Here is a 24,754-nt window from a genome sequence, read left to right as displayed (position 1 = left end):
AACGATCATCTAGTGATGTTTGTTTAGTATGTTGGCACACACCTGATTAGAGAAAGAGATTGGTGGGTCGAGGACAGTAGGAACCATTTGACTAAAGTGATGGTGATATGCTGTACTTGTTTGTTTTGATTGAAAAGAGAGCCGCTGTAGAGTGAAGCAGTCAGAAAACCCCTGGATTGTATACAAAGTGGGAATTTGGCTTTCTCTAATAATCAGTCTCTAAACCTTTAGACCACAGCGCCTCTAGCGCCAGCACTTTCCTAAATCATGTGGAAACCAGACTCAAAGCACTAGTCCTCCACCGCCCACTGAGCGTGCTGCAGCACCCTTTGGCTGTGAAGACCGTAGTTCTTCGGTCCAAGAGACAACTCCTTCACCAGAGGCTTTACACGATAAAGAGGTGAGTGTCCCCCCCCCCCTCTACGATCTGTCTACACTCGTATGTTGGAGTGGGGCCTCCTCCAGGATGCACCGCCGCTGGCAATTCAAAAAGGCAACCCCATTTCCTCCTTCTGAAGGACAAGAACCCCGAGCAGGAACCCGACCCTGGAGTGGACCGTGGCTACAGAGTGCCTTTAAGTTCGTACTCTTTGTCATTCTCCATGTCGCATGTTAGGCACAAGAAACAGATAAACTTGGTATTTTTCATCCTCTTACTGTTTCATGAACTGAGAACTGAGAGGAACTCAGATGGACCAGGCCGGCAAGGCCCAATAAACTTGATTCTCTCTTGTGTTGTTCTGAACTGCACTAAAACACTGTTGCATTTAAGTGAGCACATCACTTCATGTTCAGGCCAAAGATGTTTGAATGTTTCTTAAGCTGTATGTATGAATGTATAATTTATTGTCTGCTTTTTCATGCAAATTCTGGTTATATCAAACATAAACTTTTAAGCTGTTTTAGTGACATAACCAAATCAGCTTTTTGCAAAGAACCCGAAAACTATTGACTACTACGGCTGGTTTAAGGCACGTTGTTATCACCTGGAGGGAAACTCCTCCCAGCCAACAGTTCTAACACATAAGCCACTGGGAAGGATGGTTCTTTTGCATAAAGGTCATACGACCTCCGACTCCGTCATGTGACGGCAGGAGGCCCAAAAATACTTTATCCCACAGAGATGGATGAAACTCAGCGGTTATGTGGACCTTTACTTGGGACCTTATGTCAGGATATCTCGACCTCCGCGGATCAAATTTTAAACTATTTTAATTTATTACCTCTAAGTTCTCAACATGTGTGGAATTTTGTGCTATACTGTGGAAGTTGAATATATACTGTAATTAAAGGTTTTATGTTTTTATCCATTTGTATACTTTATTTGAATGTTAAAATTTAAAATGTATAGCACTTTGCCCGAGGCTAAGGCTTTATATGTTAAAGTATAATGTTCACTGTGATTTATTGAACACATGTTATAGTTAACAATTCTTAATGCTGCATTTGTTACATAAAAGTGTATACTTGTATCTTGCTAATATGCAGGTAGTCACTACCTAACCCTAACCCTGGTCTGTGGAAATAAAGACATGGCACACGGCAAGATGGTACAGTCAAGAACATCCTTTTTTATTCAATCAGGAGCTGCTCTTCTCAAACTGGGTTTTTCTTCTTATGGAAAAGAAACTGTAATTAACACATGCATTTCACCTAGAGCTCTGGGGGTGTTCTCACAAAGACGTGGTGCTGCACTGAGGGCGTTAGACAGAGGTGCAGAAGAGCTGGGGGGTCAGAGGGCCTAGGGTGCTGCCTATTACACCGAGAACCATACACGCCGAAGAAGATAAAGGGAACAAAAAAGAACGACAGAACAAAGACACGGAGCGGTCCGGCATGAGGTGGTTCAGAGGAGACTAATGGAGGGACTTCAGGGAGCAGGTTCACGCTGGCCTTTTGAATCGATCTGGTTGTGAGTGGATAATACTGCTTGGGCCTGCGAACAATAATACTTCACTTTATGAGATTGGTTTGAATGGATGTGGATATATCCTGGAAATGCCCCCCCCCTCCCACACCCTCTTTCCGCCTCGTGCAGGACAAGTCCGTTTATAAGGTGCTTGCAGCTTTCATTTACAGTCCAAAGACGTCCCTTGAAGAGAGCCTAAACGACCGCATACCCCGATAGCAAATATTAAAAGAAATCCAGATTAAAAAGAAACCAAAATAAAAAAAAATAGGGGGAATTAAACAAAGCCAAACAATAAATAGCTAAAGTCTTATCCTACTCAAAGCAGCCCCTTTCCAACATCCTGCAGCAGTTCGTCCCAGCCTCTCGGCCCTGTCCATGTCCAAACCTCCTCAACCCCGAACCCTAGTCGTCCTTTTCCTAGCCCGCCCAAGGACACCCCCAAAAGCCCGTCAGCGTAATTTGTTCACTTACATTAGCTGTTGAATGGAGAAGCTGAAGAAGATGGGTATGGTAATACAATGTGAAGCATACAGACAAGAATAACATGTGAGCTAACTGCATTCTGCTCGGACAAAAGTTTTTTCGGGAATAATTGTTTTTTTCTTTTTTTTTTTCTTCCCATCCTCCCACAACAGCGAAAGGGGGTGGGGGAGAGAGACAGAGGGAGAGCGAGAGAGAGAGAGGCAGACACACAGTTACAGACTACCCCGGTGTCTAAGAGAAAACGAGACAGCGGAGACAGAGGGGAAGAAAAAAGCAAGAGCTGAACGAGAACAAGTTTTTTTGCCTTTTCAAAAAGGTTTTTTTTTGTTTTTTTGTTTGTCATTTATCAATAAAAAGTAAAGAACTAATTCACACCAGTTTCCTTTTGTACTATATATATATACACACATACACATGTGCATATATTTATACATACGGCTTTCGAAAAGGAAGAGAGGATATAGGGGGTGGTACAATGGAGGGGATTCATTTTGAAGGCGGCAGGAAATAAAAAAAAGTCGTCCCTGAGCGCTGACCCTCGGGCCCCCTCGCCGGCACTCAGGGCCAACCGGTTACCTCCAGCCGGTACGAAAAAGAAGAAAGGCGGGGGAAGGGGGGGAGGGGGCGCGATCTGGATTACAAAATGGAGTCTGTGAACAAAAGGCACTTTTAAGGGACAACCTTTAACTGCTGGGAAACTATACACTACAGCACAAGCACTATAAGAGTCATTTACAGAGGAGGGGGGGGGGGTTGGACAGGGGAGAGGCTCACCTTGCTGCCTGGTTCAGAAATACTTTCCATCTCATTTCTTTTTTCGGATATATTCAAGCTACTTCCCCGTTCGTGGTCGGAATCAAAGCGGCCCGGGTGTGTGAGATCAAAAAATGAGCTGAACTGGGAGGGTCGATTTGTCGTCGTTTGCTGGTGAGTTTTCAGGCAGTGAGTCATCACACACGTGTTTGTTGACAGTATTGGTTTGTTGGTTTTTCTCTAAAGGTTGAACCAAAATGCCTTTTGTGTCACAACCTTAAGGATTAGGAACCTCTCCCCCCCCACTCTATACAAATAGAAGAAGAATAAAAATAGAGAGGAATAATGCGGTTTCCTTAATGGTCTGTTACTTTTGTTCATTACCATTCATGTACAATAGTTTCGAATGTACTTTATAGTGTTAAAGCACCAAATTTCATCTGATAGAGAATATTTTTCCCCAAAGTTGTGTAGGATTTCTTTTTTTTCTAAAGCCCTCCCACAATTTTTTTATAAACAATTGATTACACATAAAACATAAAAAAAAGAGACAAAGGAAATAAAAACAAATACCCCCAACCTACAAAGACTAGGATTTTTCATGGCCCCCTGGTTTAGAGTCCTGGAGCTTACGGACTTGAAACAAATACATTTTTTTTCTCTTTTCTCTTAGCTTTCTTAAAAATCTCTAACAGACAAACACAATGATCTACCCAATGCATTGCACGTGGCTCAATCGACACATATTTTTCAATAATAATACTTTCCATCAAAAAACAAACACTTTTTTTTTTTTTCTTCAAACCTACTGTCGATTTTTTTTTGTTGACATGTTCATCTAGTCGTCGTGACGCTGCGCTGCGGATGGCCGTGGCGTGAGCCGTGTGATTCGTACTGGTGACAGTGAGCAGATATCACTGAGACGGTTGCGTGCGTGCGTGCGTGCGTGTGTGTGTGCGTGTGTGTGTGTGCGTGCGAAGGGGGTGCGTTGGGAGTTGGTCAGAAAATAACTAGACTGCCAATCAGCTCATGTGGTTAAAAAGTTAAAAAGGAGCATATATTGTAAATATATATGTATAAGATCTCTCTCTCTGTCTCTGTCTTTACAAAAAAAAAAAGGGTTTGCAGTCGTCTGCCCTCGGACCGATTGTTTAAACAAGCACCAACGCCGTAGCTTTAGCTTATACGTGGGAAGAGAACCTGAAGTCAAGTTTATTACTAATTGAATGAAGGGAATACAGAGGCACTTTCATATATTGTTATAGTCTTGATATATGGTTTTAGTAAATAGAGCTAATGTTACTAGAGCGGCTGAGAGCGACATCCCGGCCCTGTCTATCCCTGCAAAATAGAACCAACAGCTTAAGGCAGTCCAGTTATTTTGTGAGGCCGGGCTTTTGTCGGATTGCGTCATGGTGAGAATGAGACCGATGGCAAATTTCAATGTCAACATTGGCGTAGACAAAAAATATATATCTCAAATTAAAAAAAAGACAAATCTTAAGTGGATAAAAAAAACCATTAACAAAAGGCAGTCCGGAGAACCAAATATGAAGGATTCCCTTATGTCAAGTTGTTGGTGGTGTTAGAGTGCATTGTATTTGTGCGTGGTTTGTGTGTGCGCGCATGTGTGTGTGTGTGTGTGTAGTCCTCTGGGGTTTAAGGGATGAAGCAATGCAAAGGCTGCATGTGATGAGCTGTTGTTACTGTGATGTCCATACGCGAGAGATTTGAGAAACTAATGTTACTGATTAGCTGAAATCCGTTACTTTACGTGTTACTGCAAACTACGGATAATGAAAGAGTGTTATGACATGCAAGAGAAGTTTAAAACAATCCAAGTGAGACAAAAACCAAATCTGGCCCCCCAAAAAAGAAAAAATCACAAAGAAAACACCGGAAGCCAATAAAAGCCAATAATATGAAGCTGATGATGTGTGTGTGTGTGTGTGTGTGTGTGTGTGTGTGTGTGTGTGTGCATTAGTGAAATCTAACTCTGAATAATAGGATGATAGGATGACTGTTGTGCTGTGTGTTACAGGGCCTGGACTCCTCCTGAGCGCAGCCTCGACTCGCCTCTCCACTCGCTCATCGGGACCATCGACGTGCATATCCCGTTCATCCCTTATCAAAAATGAATAGTGCATAGGAGGTGTGTGTGTGTGGGGGGGCGGGGGAGACATGTAGCGTTAGTGTTATGACCGTCTGTCGCGTGTTTGCGCCTCGCGGCTATCGCTCCACCCGCAGCAGGACGCCCTGGTACTCGAAGACCAGCCACTTAGTGCATATACGTCACGCCATCGGATGGCGTCACCGTGATCAGCCAATCGGCAAACGAGAAGAGGCGCACGCGGGCGTCGGGTGACGCGCGGGCGGCGGGGCGCTGAGCTGCAGGCGGGACGGTGGGCGGTCGGATGGGGAAACACGTGGAGGCGGAAACTAATTTGGATGGCGTTTTTTTTCAACGTGCGTATCCAACTTCACCGTTCACCACTTTCGGGGATGTGCCGGCCAATGCATGGAGTTTCATTGTGGAGACAACAAAGCATATATATATATATATATATATATATAAAAGGAACAATAAATGGATGATTGGTCATTTGTCAGGTTGCCATATTGTGTTTCCTTTCTGATATTGGTGGTGGTGTGTGTGTGCGTGCGTGTGTGTGTGTGTGTGTGAGACAGTTCCTCCTCTTCCTCTTCCTTGCATTCCGAGTCTGTCCACTCAATCTCATTGAAGCCTCTTGCACAAAGGGGGAGGTGGTTGAACGTTCCTGTTCAAATTGTGTTAGACTGGGAGTCCTCTTGGGCTGGTGTGGGTTCTTTTTGTATTTCTTTTGTTCTGTAGTAGTACTTTGAATAGTGTTGGCTGGAGAGAAAGACCTTTTAGTGTCAGCATTCTGTTCTTAATCAGCGGTGATGTGTTTCAAATTTCCAATTTTCATGACACAATTTTAGCTCTTGATTCAGAGGCCTCGTCAGAGGAACCAGGACTGTGGAGAAGAAAAGACAAGAAGAGATTAGGCTTCAAACAGCATCAGCAGATTAACATATTGCCATGAATAAAGGAGGGAGATTTAGGGGGATGCAACGGAGTGTGAAAAGTGTGAAAGGTATGAACCGCATCTTACACAGCAAACTTTAAAGCCTCATTTCTACACAAAACAATGTGCATTCCTTCACATTTCTCCTGATGATTTGTTTTAAAAATGTTAGAACCCGCCCCCTGCTCACATCCAGGAGGCCGTGTGACAAGCCGAGGTGGCTTTGTTTCATGGAGCGCTCGTGCTTTTGGTCCTTCGGCCACCAGGTGGCGAACTTCTACTCCTTTCCTCCCACACCAGCACCCCCCGGCTGAGCTCAGCTGTCCCATACAGTGTGGACAACAGTTACCACCTCAACTTCACCGCTTGCTGTGTGTTTTTTTTTTTAAGAGGGCTGACTCTGGCGTTTCCCTCATTAAAAGCACTCGTGTTGTTCGGGGAGCTAGAAATAGCGTTTAGGGCAGCAGTCTTTTTGTCCCCGACTGAATGGCTGTCCAGTGAGCGAACACAGGGACGGGGGGACGCTGTCATGCGCTACCAGTTTACATGTTAGCTGATCCTCCTAATACGGGTCTGCTCCGCGGGGCCCCCAAGTGGTCTGAGCCACTCCAGAGATCCGGTTCCCCGGTTTGATAAGGGGGCAGAGTGCAGGCTTTTGGCACAGGGCGAGCTGTTCTGGCTGCAGCTGACATTCCACAGGGCGGAGGATCACCCCACCTTTAACAGCAAACTCTCTGTTGTAACCCCCCCCCCACCCACCCCAACCCTGCCGCCCATTCTAGAAAATCCGAGGAGAGTTTTCAAATCCCCCCCCCCCAAACCCACCCCCCTTCCTCGACCTCCCGTCTCTCCTCCGCCACCTCTGCCTCCCTCCTTCCTACCCATGATTCTTTGGTGTTTGCAGATAAGTCCTCCTCCTCCTGGCTCCGACTTCCCTTAACCCCCTTCTCTCTCCCTCGCTCACTTCGGCTCTCCCAGTGTAATCCTTGGCAGCGGAAAAGACCCCCTCCCTCTACCCTGCGCCCCCCCCCCCCCCCCCAGTCCAAGTTCAACTGCCTATGACATCATGTCTGGTTGCTGCGGGCAACCAGACAGCCGGGACGTGACTGTGGAGTGCAGTGAGCTTCGACTAACTCCCTCTCTCGTTCTTTTTCCCTCCGTTTCTCTCAGTGCCTCCTACTCCCCCCCCCCCCCCCCCCTTCACACACGTCCCTCCCTCTCGCCTTCCTGCATGGCCGAGGTCTCACCACCAGAGAGCCCCTCAGACCAGCTTTTCGGCGCGTCTACGCTCTGACAGCAGTGGGAAGGCCCTCTCCCTCCGTCTTGGCTGGCTGGCCAGCAGGCGGCGAGGCGGGCTGGCAGGGCCGTCCTACCAAGCGCTCCGTATGCCAGGGAGCAGCAGGGTGGGCAGAGACCTCTGTTACTCACTCACTCACTCACTCACTCACTGGCTGGTGCTGTTACTGACCCACTCGGCTCATCTAACTGGGAGCAGGTTGATGCCACTGCCCAGGTTCTCGCTGTGCGTGCCACACACCCGGAGGAAATGCTCAAAGTGTTCATTTGATTAGCAATAGCAGGGTACGATAAGTGGTTTGAGCAGATGTAAGCCGTTGTACAAGCCCTGTTGTTTTTAGGGGGCGGGGGCGATGGGCATGAGTTCTGGCACAGGGCTGGAGTGCGCATGCAAGTGTGTGTGTGTGTGTGCACATTTGGATGGTGTTTGCATGTCCCTTCGGTGCCAGGTCTACATCTGTGGGAGAGTGGTGCAGGTGGGGATCTCGAAAATACTAAAGGGAGCAGCAGGAGAGAAAGTGAGGGAGGGCTGCTGATGCACGAGGGGAAAGGGAGGGCGGGAGGGGGGGGGGGGGGGGGCGCTGCGCTGAGCAGCAGAGCTTTCCCGAGGAGGAATGCAGATTGTTTCCATGTGTGGGGAGGACAGGAGAGCCGAGTTGGCTGCAGGCAGGTGCGGTTAGCCCCTAATGAGAAAAGTTGTGTTGGTGATGGAGGAGGCCCAAGACGCTGCAGCCCAGTGGCGGAGCGCAGCCAAAGCCCGAAAAACCACAACGTAGTTCACTACCGGCCTCACACGCTGCACTAATACACACTGTGGGGCCGAGGAGAGATAAATCAACGCTGCTGGAGCCGAAACCTGCTGACGCTGCACGCATTCACTGTGGTGCAGACACTGTAAACCAATACTGCAACTGAAACAATCAGGGCCTCGAGATGGGCGACACTTATGTGTCAATGTAGGGGGGCGAGCTTGCAAACGATTGATGGGCAATGTTGGTCTATGATACATTAACTTTCCATGGTCCATTAGGATATTCCTCTGCAGTTGCTACAATATTAAGATATATATATATGTATATCTATGATAGAAGGCAGTGTGGAAAATAGTCAAGTCAAACAAGCACCACATTTCTGCACAAAATCATTTTTGTGTAAAAAGCTATCATCCATCAAGGTTTATTCTAGACCTTGGAAATATTTTGACCCGCCAATCTCCATTCAAGGTCCGCTTGGTCTCTTTTTCTTTGGCTTTCAACCACAACACACAGTCTTTGCTCTGTTTTCATGGAAGTGAGTCTTTTGACCCAACATCTGCTCTCCAAAACAGCTGCTGAGCGTCCACGTCAACGGATCCATGTCCACACAGCGCTCAGTTAACTCCATCCCCGATGGGTGATGTGGTTGAAAGCTCTGGAAAATAAGCGTTTTGAGTTAGGATCGGCGGGGGCCGAAAATAAGGCCCGGTTTAGCTTGTGTAGTGAGGAACATTCCAACTGCTAAATAACAGCGGCACCGTCGCCGAGGCCGAGCCATTGTACGTATGTATCGCGGCGTTTGTATGTACCGCGGCCTTCGCTCCGGATCACATGCTTGTCTCTGCAAAACCCGGAGAGGCCTCGGGCGACGGAGCGGAGTCGCACTCGCAGTGTGTGATGAGCGACAAAAAAACGAAAAGCCAAAGGAAACAAAGGACACAGAAACGAGGAGGAGGAGGAGGAGGAGGAGGAGGAGGTTGTGAGAATGATGATCGAATGAGGGAGGTTGGCGGGGTACCTGAGTCTGCTGGGGGATATTCAGAAAGTTGTCCCGTGTTCCGATGCCGACAAACCGGTTGGGAGCTGTGGAGCCTGGCGTGGAGTATGCTATAAACAGAGAGAGACAAGTGTGTACATGCTTTTTACACTTACACATACACACCCAGCTCAAAGCAGAGTATGATGCTCACATCATTGTTCTCTATGTGTTTTAAATATCTGCTCGGACTACGACTAGGAATCACTGTCAAAGGGTCTACTGGGAAACGACAGCCAGGGTCAGGGATACTGATGCCCCATTAGTCACGTGGGTGATTTATCTTCATTTTGTGGGCCGGTTCACTGTCATTCCACTGCACTTAACCATCGATTCGGCATGTTGAGTTTTGTTGTGATTAGCACAAACACTTAGAAAGCCATTTCCCCAGGATCCGGCTGCGCTGCGAGTCGCGGGCTCACTCCTCAGCGGCCCCCCGGCCTCAGTGGTAAAAACCACTGAGGATTCACTGTGGCCTTAATAATAGGGTGTCCGATGGAGGAACTGTATTCATCACCCGTGGTAACCACTGCTCCATTTGCGTTTAAAGGGTAGAGAGGAGCCTCGTGCCTACAAAGGGACACCATTCGCTGATGCCACAGGACCAAATTTAGGGCAGTTGTAATCACTTGGACTCCAACGTGGCGGCTAGAGTGGAACTCGTTGCTGTGCATTGCTTGGCTGAGGTCGAGGGGATGGGGGGGTGTGGGGTGTGTGGGGGGTGGGGAGGGGGGGGGGGGGTGTGACATTGACAGGGCTGAAAAACTGATGCATGACTGAGGGTGAGAGTGCAGCATACGCATGTGTGTGCCTTCATGAGCGTAACTACGATTATCTGGAGACTCAGAGACAAAATTAGAAAGGATCAAAAATAAATAAAAGAAAAGAAAACACAGTGATAACAGTCACTGGAATGAGAAGAGAGACGGAGAGGGTCGATATTTATTTATATAGATCTTCATATAAATAAATAGTAGTGAAAACCCGAGAGAGTTGGAAGGGGAGGGGGGGGGGGGGGGGGTTGATAGGGGGGACAGGAAGAGGAGAAAAAAAAAAAGTCAAAACAAAAGGAGGAGAGCGTGCCCCCGGTTGCTCCGTCCAGTGCCCCCGCTTGGTGTGCCTCTCCCGTGGCCCGACTCTCGCTCTGCACCCGTCCGGGTGGAACCGACCAAAGCCTCAGCGCTCCCCCGGCGAGAGACTCCTCTCTCCCGCTCCCCCAGAAACGCACTAATTAGACCGGTTTGATTCCGCTCTATCATTCATGTTAGGAGAGGTTGGGTCGTTCTCGTTACTCTGTGATTTCCATGTTTTTTGTTGTTCTCAATTTTTAATTGTTGTGAGATTTGTGTGAAGGTGGCGAGGGGATTGGGTGGGTAAAGTGGGGCATGATGTTTTTTTTCCCTGGTTTTATTTTTTTATTTTTTGGAGTCCACGCCAACTGCCCTAATTTTGTTCCCTTAAAAACAAGATAAAAAGAGAGAAATAAAGGAACAAAAAGAAACAAAGAAAGGAGGATATGAGAACATATCAAATAAAGACGGCAAAGAGGGCAAAAAAAAGAAAGGAGGTCGATTGAATTGCCGCTGACACGGACAGACATGCAAAGTCTGCCTCCTTCAAAGGCTTGTGACTACAGAGGCAACGTGCACAGGGCCCTGCTTTGCTCTGCTCCCCCCCCCCCCCCCCCCCCCCAACTACAGGAACACATGGATGGAAAGGGGAGGGAGAGAGAGCCTACACTACAGATTGCACCGTGGCGCTTGCAGGAAACCAAACACCAGGGAGAAAAAGAGAGAAAGATTAGTTTTTCAGGAGAGAGAAGGAAGGAAAAGAGGAATGAACCTCCGAGCGAGAGAGATGCAGATAGAAGCTTAAATAGAAGATCTCTGGCTTGGCAAAGGCGTGGCTTCTGCCCCGACAGAACTGGATCTGGCTACTGCAGCACAGTGCGGCGCTCCTGGGGCTGCTGAGGGTTTGACTGACGGACTGCGACCCTACTGGAAGCAGGCGGCCAGCTAGACTGCGAAGGACTCCAGAGGCCTTTGGAGGGGTCCTCGAAAAAGGCCCATACTGGGATACTGGGACCTCTGGGATGGCTACGCGTCCCCTTGGGACGGTGGACAAGCTACAGCTAGCTGACCTGCTCGGACTGAAGTCCGCGGGGGAGGCCGGGGCAGTAGTAGTGGTGGTGGTGGTGGTGGGGGGGGGGGGGTTTGGTGGAGGGTGGTAGGAGTGGGGAGGGGGTGACTTACACGGAGATGCGGGTGAGCTGAGTCCGCCGTCAGTGGGCGTGCTGATGATTTTAGAGTCGGGCATGGGGAGGGGCACAGGGCGTGCCACCGGGGGTGGCGGGGGCAGCAGGAAGGAGCCCGGCATTTTGCTCTGGCCACCTCCATTAGGCTGCAGACGGACCATACAGACAGGGTGAGCAGGACACACCCCAAGAATATACAGTGCACAGGGAGCCACACAACAGAAAATAGCACACGCATACACACACACCCACACACACACACACAGTCTCAATGTGAGACACTCATATATAGACAGATGCTAATAGTGTCCAAACAGGAAGTCACGCTCAGACAAACCGAAAAAAAAGAAGAAAAAAAAACACACACAAGGACAAGAGAGATCAGCAAAAAGAAAATATCAGTCTGGCTTTGTGAGGTAAATAAGATGTGGAGAAGTGATGAGCTTTGTCAACACACAAGGGGGAAAGGAAAAACGGATTTGTCCACAAGGGAAGTTATTATCGTGTGATATAAGAAAATAAAAAAAAAGAGGGAAATCCGCAATGTAAAAAGGGTGTGTGTGTGTGTTCAGTGGATGTGCAGCCTCATAATTCACACTGCGCCTTCAGTGTGTGTGAAGTAATGACAACTAAAGGGCCTCAGAAAGTTGACAGTAGAGGTTTACAGTGGTACCGGCACCCTGCGCCCCAGCGCCTCTGCCTGGAAACAACGCTGCACTTTGGCTTAACTGCACGTCGAGGTCCTCGAGGACTCCGCCTCCCATCACTAAACGTTCTACCGCCCACGACAGCTCAAGAAGCCCCCTCCAGGCTCCAGGTAGTTTCCTCCTCGGGCCACCCATAAGCATCTGCTGCCTCCCCCCTGACCCATGCACCTATGTCCTGATCACTACTCTTCTCCTCCGCCACGTAGACGGCCACGCTGCCTTCAGGTGAATCGGATTCGGTTACTTGTACTTCCACCTCGTGTAGAGGAAATGATTACAGACCAGAGAAAGGCCCACTGGGAAAGACGTGTCCCCGGAGAGACCCGCATTTCCAGAGTAAAGGGACGCCGCTCACAGTGGCGGCGGGTCAATGAGGGCTTGTGAAATGGCTATTGGAATGCACCAGGGCTCTAAAATGTCGGCTTCAGTTTTCTTCCAGGGAAACTTGGCTCTCCAGACAGCTCTGTCCAGTGACGCCAGTGACGCCCGAGCCATGCATTGCCCTGTTCGATATTTTCCACTTGAACATAAGTGGCCTTCTCTTCACTAACTGTGGGAGTAGGTGTGGCACGATATGTCGCTGTATCAGGGGTCTAATGGGGTCTGGCTGAGGAGTGGTTTTTGGGTTAGTTCATTCACATCTGGCTGCCTCCTTCTTCCTTGGCCAAGTTGCTTCACTTCATAACGATGCCTCGGCTCCTACCTCGAGGGTCACATGACCTTGTTGCGAATGCTGTGTTTGCCCTACCATTGTATTATATGCTATATGCATTTACAATGCTCCACTGCTGTCTTCTTCGCGGCGGCGGAGTTCCGCCCCGACAGTCGCACGCACACACACACACACACACACACACACACACACACACACACAGATCTGCGCGCACACACAGGTGAGCACACGGAGAGCGCGCCTCTACTCCCAAGCTGTACGCTGTCATGTACACCTCACATAACAGGACGTGTTCTCGCATCTCGTATCAGTGTGGACTGTTGCACCGCAGACCCCCCCCCTCCCCCCCTCCCACCCACCCACCCCCCTCCTTGGCTGAACCCACACAGCACCTACCTGTGCGCTGGGCTGGCCTGAGCCGTCGGTGCACACAAACTGCACAAACTCCTTAAGCGGGTCCTGGTGGTGGTGGTAGCGTATGGTGGGGTGGGTGAAGTACGGGCTGGACTGCTGGATGATGGAGGAGGAGGGGAAGTGCAGGGCTGAGGCTGAGGCCCGGGGACTCCCTGAGGAAGGAAGAGGGAAAGAGGGGATAGGAAACCGTCGTGGTACAGGAGAGGAGGAAGAGCGAGGAGACGGGAGACCAAAAGGAGGACAAAAAGAAAAAAACACACACATACACACACAATGAGTCTCGGGTCATTTCATTGTTTTCTCCTACTAACAACACAGAACAGATGTTGAGCACACATCCCACTCTGCACACTATGATATCAGAATAACACACCTATAAGGGGATTTAAAACCATGCATTTGTTTCAACAAAGCACCGACGCAGCTGGCGTCAATGACCAGGTTGTCGCTGCGGCCTGTTGTTGTCACAACATCGGAAATAGCTGTGACATTCTCTTGTGGGTGACTGACTGAAGCTGTTCCTACTTACAAATGACTGGCATTATCCCTGGCTATTGGGCAACATCTGGCCAACTAGACTTCTCCGAACCTCTGGTAAGCCTGGCACCAACACACACACACACACACACACACACACACACACACACACACACACACACACACACACACACACACACACACACACACACACACACACAGGAGTGTGTTACACTTTCTGCCTTCTGCTCCTTCTCAATTTTTCTCTCCAACACACATGCACACACACACACACACAAACAAATCACTGGGGTTTGACAGAGTTACACACACACACACACACACACACACGCTGGGTTTCACTTTTGCTTTATTGCTTGCCGGTGATGGGTAATCAATCAGCAGCATATCCTCGCTGTGCGGTTCTGCCCGGTAGTTTGAAGCTTGAGAGAGAATCTCCCCTCCGCTTCCAACCGACCACAAAACGCCTCCCAGAGACATTAGTTAGCCAACCACACACACACACACACACACACAATAGGCTCCACTGCCTGCCTGTCTTGTCTGTTGAGACTCTATGGCTTTGGCAATTTGGCAGAGCAAACCAAACGAGGCAAGCTGCTAGGTGAGCGGCAGCCTGGTGGACGAGCATCTGTGAGCGTGTCTGTCACCTTCCGTCTCTCGGGTGCGCCGCACTCGCAAAGTGTGTGAGGGCCGGTCCGCTCAAACCTTGGGTGTAATCTCTGTGGTGGAGTCTTGTGCATCTCTGTCTGTGTGTCCTTGATGCAGCCCGTTGGTGCGTGTTTGTGTAATCGTTGTCACCATGGCGCACTCCCCAGACTAGTATAATCAGACAAGCGTCAGAAACAAAGCACCCAGCCCTTGCTCCTGAACACTCACTCACTGGACCTCCACGACCACAGCAAACAGCTCGGGTCCGACCGAGGTGAGCGGTGATTGCTAACTGACCCCCCCCCCTTCCCTCTCTGCCTACCCCCATTTCTCTCATCATCGCTCTTTGCTTCCCTCGCTCCCATCGTCCCTCCAGTCTCTTTATAGAACCGAGGCCTCCGAGGGACATTCCGTTTGGACGGCAGCCATCTGAGCACAGAGAGTCCTCCGTGAGAGTGCGGCTGTGCACGCTACGCGCGGTGCACAAATGCAACCGTGCACGCTCCCCGAACACGGCCTCATTACAGCCTCTCGGTTACATGAACACCCCTCGGCCAACGGGCCGCTCGCACCATTTGAAGAGTGTGAGAAGTTAGTTGGGGGGGGGAAAAAAGAAAAAAAAAGAAAACCTGAGCCGGTCCCCCAGCACCTCTTCAGCACTAAACAAGAGGGGGGGGGGGGCGGGGGAAAGAAGTAGGGAATCAATTCAAGTGCAAAACTCAATCCGGTGTTTTGCAAATTCTCCAAAGGGCACAGGGCCGCTCCGTGCAGATGAACAGGGCTCAGCGGTGAGAGATCCGGCCCGGTCCATGCTTTATGAATTCAATATGTTTCAGCACGCAGGGCAATGAGTCCAAATGACCTTTACATGGTAGATCTGGTTTGGCTGTGGACCAAACCATCCCTCTGAGAGACAAATGGGGAATGAGAGGGGAGGACATATTCATTCCTTTGAAAAGTGAGACCAGCCTACAGGGACTTTTTGGCAAACTCGAGATCTTGGAGACTTTGGGAATTCTCTGACTGGAGATGGAGAAACCATGTTGGTTATTGTGTAGGAGCAGAAAAGCTCTTATGAGGAGAACTTGCCCTTAATGCCTCTCATGAAACAAGACCTTGGAAACACTGCAAGATACTAAAAGAATTGTATCCACTGCTGTAATGTGGAGCTCAATTGGTCCCTTCTCCCTACTACTTTTTGACAAAAAAAAACTAATTTTCTGAATAACAAAAGTAAAACTACAACTGTGCCTCTGAATGTAAAAACCCCTCCACACACACGCATTAAAAACCGGCACAAAGAAGAACTCTAACTAAGATCTACTGGTTGTTGGATGTCTTCTTATGTACGAGTGGTTTTTAATCCGAACAGACCTACTGCAGCAAGCAGCAACATATCAACGCTAAAGGGGCTACAAAAAGATGTCAGATTGCATCGAATATGATTTATTACCTCAGCAAACATTCTCTTTTTCAATACAGCATGATGTTCATTGAGTCGTTATGGTCCCATGTAGAGAGAAATAGAGGATATGCTTTAGTGTAGGCCTCCCTCGTGATTGACAGGTTGCGTTTTTGTTGGTTTTCATTTTACAACTTCAACCCTCTCGCAGTGTGTGGAGCGCGACCCTCACGGTAAAAAGACAAAATGACCACGGGTCGAGATGCCGAACCTCAGGCCCTATTTGGCAGTCAATAAAACAACGAATGGCGTCACGGCGGCGTCACCCACTTCTTACACAGAGCGCCGCTCGCTAATTCATTCACGACTGTCTTGATATTGATTGAACGGTGTCACGTGTCCAAATTGCACCAACGTCGACAAGGCACTCGACGGGGTTCAGTGTCAGGTAGATCTGTCACACACACACACAAACACACACACACACACACACACACACACACACCCACACGCAGACAGACGGACAGAGACTTGCTTCTCAAATGTCACTAAGCGTTTTGTCTTCTTACTAAATAAATGAAACGTCACAGTGGGCTTAAAGCTCCATCTGGTAAATTAACACAAGTGCATTAAATGAGAATAAACAGCTTTGTCAGTTCAAATGCAGGAACATTACAGTGGAGGCATGAAGCAGTAAGACGTGAGGCAAATCAGTCACAGGAGGCGTGGCGACAGCGATGGTACCATGCAATGACAATATTAAAAACAAGAGAGGCACGAAGGTAATGGTCAAACACATATGGATGGATGGATGGATGGATGGATGGATGGATGGATGGATGGATGGAGAGAGACTGAAGGAGAGGGAGAGAAGTATATGCCAAGCCATGATGACAGCAGTAACACTGAACAGGTGAAACTCTGCGGGCAAATTCCTTCTCAGCAGTTGCAACTGTGGGACTTTCAAGTTGTATTTTGATTCCAGGTGTGTTTGAGACTTTGATTTTCAGGCAAGCGATGGTACAATTTCTTTGTTTGCCAGGGGGGAGTTTTGGCGGGTAAAGATGGCAACTCTAGCATCACGTTTGACACTCCCTTTCCTTCTCTTTCTTTTTCAGCTTCTATGAGGTAGGGGGGGGTGGGGGGGGGGGAGGTCGGGGTTGTTGGGTTCATGGCAGCGCTCTCACCTGGTCTCACTCCTGCCAGCACAGGCAGCGGGTGGTGTGTGAACGCCATGCGGGGGGACCTCGTCTGGGAAGTCAGGGCGTTGAAATCAAACTTCCCCGGCTTCTTAAGTGAACCAGGCGAGGACAGTCCTGGCGAAAAAAAAAAATGGGATCAACAAAAAAAGTGGGTGGGGGGGGGGGGGGGAGGGGAGAGGGAGGAAAACAGAGAGGTGGTTTTAATCAATAAAATGGTTGTTTCTTTAATTGCCCCACTAAAAAATATATATATCTATATATATCTCAATTGGATCGTTAGTTGAAGGGGACTCGATGGTTTTCCTCGTTGGTTGGTGGCACTGCATTGATCCCTGGCCTTCTGAATAGTGGCCATTGGCTCTGCTTAGTTTCGGTGACTCCAGGCTGTTGCAAGTCATTGAGAGATCCACTGTAGGATTCCCGACTCCCAGCATTATAGTGGTATACTATAAGAGCTGAGCCATGTATCAAATCCTAACTGCGTGTCGTCAAAGGGGAAACGGGGAGAAACATCAAAAGCCAATTCTGAATCTGGTCTTTGTTTTCGGAGCCAAAGCACATCTGTCGCTATAAAAACCTCTCTGTGCCACTGTATGTCGGGTTGTTGTTTTTTTGGGTTTTTTTTTTTTTTTTTTTTTTCACTGTCTCATCTCCTTCTCTCTGTTTCTCTCTCTCTCTCTCTCTCTCTCTCTCTCTCTGGCGGGTGCCAACTGCTGGCTTTCTCTGTGTGTGCGAGCGTGGCGACCATACAGCCACAGTCAGCGAGCTGTGGTCTGGCTCGGGTGCAGCTCGCGGGGCTGGCTGCACGAGAAAGAAGGCTTCATTCAGAAATAGCACACACTGTACAGTATGGACACGGCAGCTGCTGAGTGCGAAAGACAAGCAGACGGACGGAGAGGGGAGACAGAGGGAGAGGGAGAGGGAGGCGAGAAGGACGTGGGAGACATGGAAATATGCGACGGAGCGAAGCGGAACCTGTGAAAAATGCAGCAGCAGTCTTGTTTTTTTTCTCGATGCGTTGCTCTGACGACATGTATGAAATTGGAATGTCATAAGATGTTAAATATGGTTATTATCTCCCGCTCACACACACACACTGGCTCACACACTCGTCGTCTGAGCGCGCTAGAAAGCACGAGCACTTGCCCAGTAACAAAAGACTTTTAACCGATGAAATGGTAAAAAATATACGTTTTTCCCAGTAAATTCTCCTCTAATCCGCCTAACAAGTGAGTGACGTGATGGTGTTCTCTTTTCAAACTTTTCGTCTTTTTTTTTTTTCTACCCCGAGACTTGTTTTGTAGTCTATTTCTGTGGCCCCCTCCGCATCAAACACGGCATTAAATATGATTCCTCCTCAGTTCTCCAGCTGGAGATGTGTGAAAGTCTATGGGAGTGTGGGGGCGTGTAAAACCTTCCCTCCCTGTGAGAAAGAGTTAAGTCTCAAGCAGGTGGGAGTGAATATGTGTGAACCATTTATGTCTCTTGCAGACATATCTTTCTTCTTTTTTTTTTTTCTCTGCCCCCACTGTAGCGGGAGTCTGGGGGCGTATTGTACTGTCAGTCAGATTCCAAGCATGAAGACAACCCCGATCCCAGTTCTGACACCAACAGTTAGCAGTGATTGCTATGACACTGTCACAGTGGGGGGAGCAAACTGGATGAAAAACCGTTTGCTGAAAACCTGAAGACGGGGACTCTTTTATTTTGGAAGTATAAGATGAAGCTGGAGCATCGAAGAGGACACGGAGAACATCAGATGGACATTGACATCTGTGTATGTAGGACGTTTTAGCGATGCCGCTAACACCGTGGGAATGTGAAAGACGGTACTTCGCTGCTTCAGAGACTGATCTGGTCTGTGTGTGTGTGTGCGTGTGTGTGTGTGTGTGTGTGTGTGTGTGCGCGTGTGCCACAACTGCACTGTTTCCTCTCCTGGCATCCCTTAGTATTTCACTGGCAACCAATCAAGCGCTCCCAGGATGACCCTTCTGTCTCTTTGCACTAACAGGCCTGCCACCAGATGCGCCTCAGAAGCACACAGACGCAGACAGACAGACAGAGACACACACACACACGCACACACACTACACACCACACACACAGAAGGAAAAGACAGGAGATAGTGGTTTAAACAAAGTGGGGGAAAGTCAGGGAATTCTTCTCCCCCGGGTGATTTAAACCACATATGCAGTTCCAGCCGTATCCCTCTACGGGCCTGTAACATTTAACTCAAAGCACCAAGAAAAAAGCCCCCACCACCACCACCACCGCGAGTCTCTGGTGTCCCAGCAAAATCCACAATCATTTGGAACTAATATGAAATCCTGGTAGTTTCGTTTGCCTCCACTAACCTCCCCCACCCCTCTCCCAGCCCCTGTGGAGCAGATGTCTCTTGCATCCTCACGGATCCCAAGGCTACACACACACGGAAACACCATCTGGGACCATGCTTCAGCTGTGTGTGTGTGTGTGTGTGTGTGTGTGTGTGTGGGCCGTGTGATAGTGTGCAAAAAGCTCTCATGTGTATTTCAGAAAGCAACTGCTTTTGTGTGATTCGTATGTATGGATGCATCTTCATATATCCGTGTGTGTGTGTGTGTGTGTGTGTGTGTTGGTGATGGAGGGAGGGGGGTGAGGGGGGGGGTCGACGGTGCTGTGGACAGACGGCGAGGCACACCTGTGTGTCAGTGTTGTGTTGATGATTTTTTTTTTAACAATTCTTTTTTTCTTTCTTTTTTTTTGAAGCCCCTTGGTTTGTTTGTTTGTATGTGTGTGTATGTTTGTGTCTGTTTGTTTACCGCCCCCCCACCTGGGCGGGAATTCCCGCATGAGCTTTGCCTGTGGCAGGTGGGATAATTTGTGGAAAGAAATCGTATACACACTGTACCGAAATCAGTGACTCTGTACTCACTGCAGTCCTCCATCTCCTTTCCGCTTTGGCTTCGTTTTAACTACTGTTAAAAGAATAGATCCAAACCCACACATGACATGAAAAAAAGAGAAACGGCTGATAATTACAAAAGCTTTTCGCTTTTCATTTGGATTTAGTAAAATAATTGGGTAAAGGGTCCAGATTTGCACACTATTCCACACCTCTATTTGCCAAACTCATTAGGAGGCGTGCGCGTCTACGTGTGGTGCACTTTGGAGAGTAAGGGGGCGGTGGACATGCACAGTGAGGAAGAGAGAGGGAGTGGGAGACTGAGGAGAGGAAAAAAAAAATAGATGAGGCTCTGGTGCGCGAAGGCGTGCAGCAGCCCCTGTTGTGGCTCTGATGAGCAGCCTCTTAATTACATTTACAGCTAAGTGGAGCGGGAGCAGGAGAGCACCGACAGAACCTCACCAGGGCTCCTGCACATCCCCACAACCCATCTCTCTCATTAGTTACCCCGAGTCGTCCTCTCCTCCCGCTCTCACCTCCCACTTGCCTGCTTTCTCTGCTTCTCTCTCCTCCTTCTCTTCCCCCCCCCCCCCACCCCCCCCAAGGTCCCTCCTGCTGTACACGTTTTCAATTAGACAGCAGGGAGACGGGAATGGAGCGTTGAAGGGAGGAAGGGTTTTACACCTCTGATCCACAGCCGGTAAGCGTCTTAATGAGGGATTTGAGGCAAGGCGGGGGGGGGGGGGGGGGCGAGGCAGACACCTGAACACCTGCAGGGGTGGGCAGCACGCTAAGCATGTGCTTCCGAGTGCGAACGTCTGCGCGCGTGGGGGTGGGGGAGGGGGGGGTTAGAAGTGGTTGAGTGTGTCGCTGTGCATGTGCACCACGGGCACAGCGTGTGTGTGTGTGTGAATAAGTCGTTTGCGGTTGTCAGACATCTGTCAAAGGTAAAGCCGTGTTTCAGCCTCAACGGGATGATCTTTGACAGCAAGATGAAATTCCTGATCAGAAGCAACAAAATCAATCCGCCAATCACTATGAAAAGAAGGGTATCGAGACTCAAATATAATGGGAGTCGTTACACATACACATACAATATCAACACACACATACACAGAGTATATATTATACACATATGCACATTATTTGTATCTATATATGTATATATATACATATATATATATATATGTATATATATATAGAGAGAGAGAGACAGTGGAATGGCTACATAAAGGCTGATAGTTTGCAAACAAGTGTCAAAGTAGTGTAATCAATGTTGTTCTAACCATGGTAAGGAAACTGCACGCCATCGTTTTCATGTTTTATCTTCCTCTCCTGCACACTCGCCAAATGGTGCTGAACTGAAAGTGGAGAAGGGTATTGTTAACAATGAAGGAGGGACAGAGCGAGAGAGAGAGAGAAGGAGAGAGAGAGAGAGAGAGAAGGAGAAAGAGTTCAGTGTGAATGAAACAACATCAGTTAAACTGGATGAGGGATTATGGCTTTAGGCTGAGGATGAGAAAATGTAAATAAGTGAGTTGTAGATTGGGTTTTAAGGGGGTGGGGTGGAGGGGGGGGGGCGATTACTGAGCATGAGGAATACAGATGTTGATGTCCATAAAGCGGAATCACAGAGGTATGGTAGTTAGCCTTAATGCAGGCTGCTGAAAGCTAGTGCATCTTGGCATTGGTTTTCCCCTAAGTGCGGAGCTATTAGGCGTTTGCATTTAGTACCATTTATCCATGATAAATTCAATTTGCTGAGGTTATTATAATAATAGTTTTACAAATGGTGACCAAAGAAGACCAAGAGTGCAATTCCAAATATGATGATGCTTTTAAACCCATTTCCTGAACTGTGAAAAGAGGAGCAAGCATGTGACCATGAACATTTACACTCCCGTCTCCATGGTTTGTATGCTCACATGTGTGGGGGGGTGTGGGAGTTTTGAGGGATTGGCTGGAGCTGATGGAGGTAGGGAGTGTGGCGACAAGATAAAGTCTGGTGCAACCACCAGTTTGGACTTTGGTGGTGGTGGTGGTGGTGAGGTCAGGCAGTAGTGTGAAAAACGTCTGCTTAGTGGGTGACAGGTGTACTGGTGGATAAAGGAGGGCCGACTCGGGTACCTGCGTCCATGTCGTTGGGCCACGCACTGGACTGGGAGGAGCTGGCAGCAGGCGAGCGTCCCGGGTAGAAAACCTCATCCGTGGGACTCTCCAGCTCACTGTCGTCTAACGACTTCCTCTTGGTCGAGCTGATGTTTGGAGCGTAGAGGGGAAGTGGGCAGAAGGAGGGGAGGGGGAAGAGGCAGGAGGAATTTATTTTACATATGTAACATCAGGCAATGTGTGTATCAAGGATAAAGTAGATCATAGAAAGAATCAAAGAAACAAGCACTTAACATTACAAGAGGCACAGACACGGCACAAGAGAATAGTGAAGGAGGAAACAAAAAGAAAAGTCAGGAAGTAGAGTCTGGCACACTTTCTCTTTCGTGTGTGTGTGTGTGTGTGTGCGTGTGTTTCTGTGCTTGAGTCTCATTAGTTTGTAGGTGTGCATAACTACCTCCGCGGAAGGTTTGCGTACAACTCCACCTCAGACCTAAAGTGCCAGCAGACATCAGAGGTAGGAAGGGAGAAAGAGACAAGTTAAGAAAAAGACACAAATGAGGAAAAACAGCAGAAAGAGCATCACACCTTCATAAAGAGGAGAGCAGGGAGACACACACACACACACAAACACACACATACACACACATACTGTATATATGAAAAAGTTTAGGACAGATTCCAAGACGGGGAATGAACTGAGGCACTACATGCCATTTATAGCGAGAAAGCTCAATGAAAAGCGGCAGCCTACTCGGCAGCAGAGTCATCCTCACGGTACGAGGCGATGTGCGGTTGGCACATATTACTGTGATTTCACACTTCCCTTCCCGATCTGCCCTGGGCTTCACAGCCAATACCATACCAAGGTAGCACTGCCACTGCCACATGCTCTCTAGACTGGACTAACGCCGGCCCGGACAGCTGGACCCGGCGCGGCAGTCGCTGGCGTTTCCCGCCGAGCAACGTGCGACGTCGCCTGACACGCGCCATGCCGTACCTGGTAGAAGGAGGGGAGGTGAGCGAGCGCCGCCCCAGAGCCACCTGGTTGATGTTGTAGTAGCTGGGACTGCTGTCCAGGTCAGCCAATGAAAAGTTAGGACCCGACGCCGTAGCAACGGGTGCTGATGGGGGGGGGGAGGAAGAAAAGACAGTGAGGATATGTATAGATGGAGAAAAACAATCACCCTTACATCGTACATCGGGTCCCATTGTGCTTCGTTATGCTTACACCCACAAAACCCAGTGTAGGACGTTTTTTTACAACTTACTCTGCGACACTCTGACCAGCTCGGCCACGTTCCACACCCCTGAGGTGACAAAGCAGTCCTGGAAACTCAGGTGCCCTGTGCAAAAGAGTCATGTGATCAGAACTGACACACAAAAATAGTACATCATCAGAAAATCAGCTAATTGTGTTTCAAACAAAAGAAAAATTTGGAAGAAACCCTACAAAAAAAAAAAAAGCATCCCTCCGGAGGGCGGCCATCTGCAACTTTGTTTGTGGAACAACATCTGTGCCAGTGTGTTTGCTAATTGGATCCATAATTGGAATATACTAAGACCGATAAGCATGATAGAATGCGGATTTGACAGTGTGTGGAGACAGATCTGTGCATGTGTGTGAGTCTGTGCACCTACCGTTGGGCGGTGGTTTGATGTCTGTGTCCCCCTGTTGGCTGGAGCTGTCCGATTGTCCGGATTCTGCACAGAAACAGCAGAAAGAGAAGAGAAAGAGCCAAACGGGTTAGGATCTGGTGTGCATGCTACAAAAATAATACATAAAAATACAAAATGAAAAACATACTGGTAAGTGTACAATGTATCTGTGATTCATAGCTGTGTATGTGCGTTTGTGCTGCCCAGACTGTGATATTTGAGGTGTGAGAGGAAACAAGAGGGACTTGCAGTATGTGCTGGAGTATGATATACATCTTGTGAGTGTGCGTTTGTGTGAATTCACGCATATTTTTGTCACAGTCTTATATAGAAGATCTTTCAATCCCGTCCCCCACTTGTCCCTCTTGACTTAAGGTGCAATGATTTACAGTGTGCTGCCATTTAGTATCTAACCACGCAATCATATCCCTCGCCCTAATCCTATTTAATACCTTCTTCCTGGTTGGGATTTCATCTGCGTAAACAGAGCACCTTACATGCAAACACACACACACACACACACGCACACATACACAACTTTCTCTCTCAAGCTATTCCTTTCCATTTGCTTCTTCCTTTAATAAATGATGTGGACTTTGCATAAACACACACGGACAAACACACAGGCCCTGGGTGAAAGCTGACCATGCCGGTCCTGGCCCGAGAGTCCGTTTGAGGTGAAGCAAATCTCTTCCTCTTGGGCTCAGATGACAGCAGAGCAACACGAGCACGCACACACACACACAACGCACACAACACACACATGCACCTGTTATGACTGGTTGACGAAAGCACTCGCATGTGCAGACACAAACACGCCAAGTCTTGGCAACAAAGGGCCACAATTAGACCTGGAGGAGCTGCAGGGTGAAAGAGGAGGGTGTAACACGAGTGCTGGGAAAAGTCGCTCCAGAGACGGCGCATTCTTGTCCGGGATGTGCAAACGGAAGATCTCCCGCGTGTGCATGCGTGTGTGTTTATAAATATCCAACCGGGGCTGTGTATGGGCTTCCTGTGCG

The 24,754-nt window shown here is 48.6% G+C and overlaps 1 protein-coding gene across 1 annotated transcript; it reads right to left on the bottom strand.

The window, feature by feature from the left end:
* Nucleotides 1–1,551: 1,551 nt before the first annotated feature.
* nfixa (nuclear factor I/Xa) lies at nucleotides 1,552–24,674 on the bottom strand. Its single transcript, XM_062564603.1, has 12 exons — nucleotides 24,587–24,674; nucleotides 23,718–23,780; nucleotides 23,348–23,422; nucleotides 23,077–23,200; nucleotides 22,534–22,569; nucleotides 22,095–22,222; nucleotides 21,254–21,328; nucleotides 17,069–17,197; nucleotides 13,313–13,482; nucleotides 11,535–11,682; nucleotides 9,265–9,353; nucleotides 1,552–6,144 (listed from the first exon to the last, which is right to left on the bottom strand). The coding sequence occupies exons 1-12, from the start codon at nucleotides 24,657–24,659 to the stop codon at nucleotides 6,130–6,132; spliced, it is 1,125 nt and encodes a 374-aa protein (XP_062420587.1). The 5' UTR covers nucleotides 24,660–24,674; the 3' UTR covers nucleotides 1,552–6,129.
* Between the last annotated feature and the right edge of the window lie 80 nt (nucleotides 24,675–24,754).

This window comes from Pungitius pungitius, chromosome 9 (genome assembly GCF_949316345.1).
Source record: "Pungitius pungitius chromosome 9, fPunPun2.1, whole genome shotgun sequence".
Taxonomy (NCBI): Eukaryota; Metazoa; Chordata; class Actinopteri; order Perciformes; family Gasterosteidae; genus Pungitius; species Pungitius pungitius.
The sequence above is the reverse complement of the archived record's forward strand: the minus strand, read 5'-3'. Positions and strand labels throughout refer to the sequence as shown.

Excerpts from the sequence above, each read along its gene's own strand:
- nfixa (XM_062564603.1), bottom strand. The coding sequence starts at position 24,659 with ATGCGCCGTCTCTGGAGCGACTTTTCCCAGCACTCGTGTTACACCCTC. Across the intron at positions 22,570-23,076 it reads ACCTCCCCTCCTTCTACCAG|GTCTGAGGTGGAGTTGTACG; the intron begins GTACGGCATGGC and ends CTGGCACTTTAG. Across the intron at positions 21,329-22,094 it reads GCCCAACGACATGGACGCAG|TTCAGCACCATTTGGCGAGT; the intron begins GTACCCGAGTCG and ends CTCCACTTTCAG.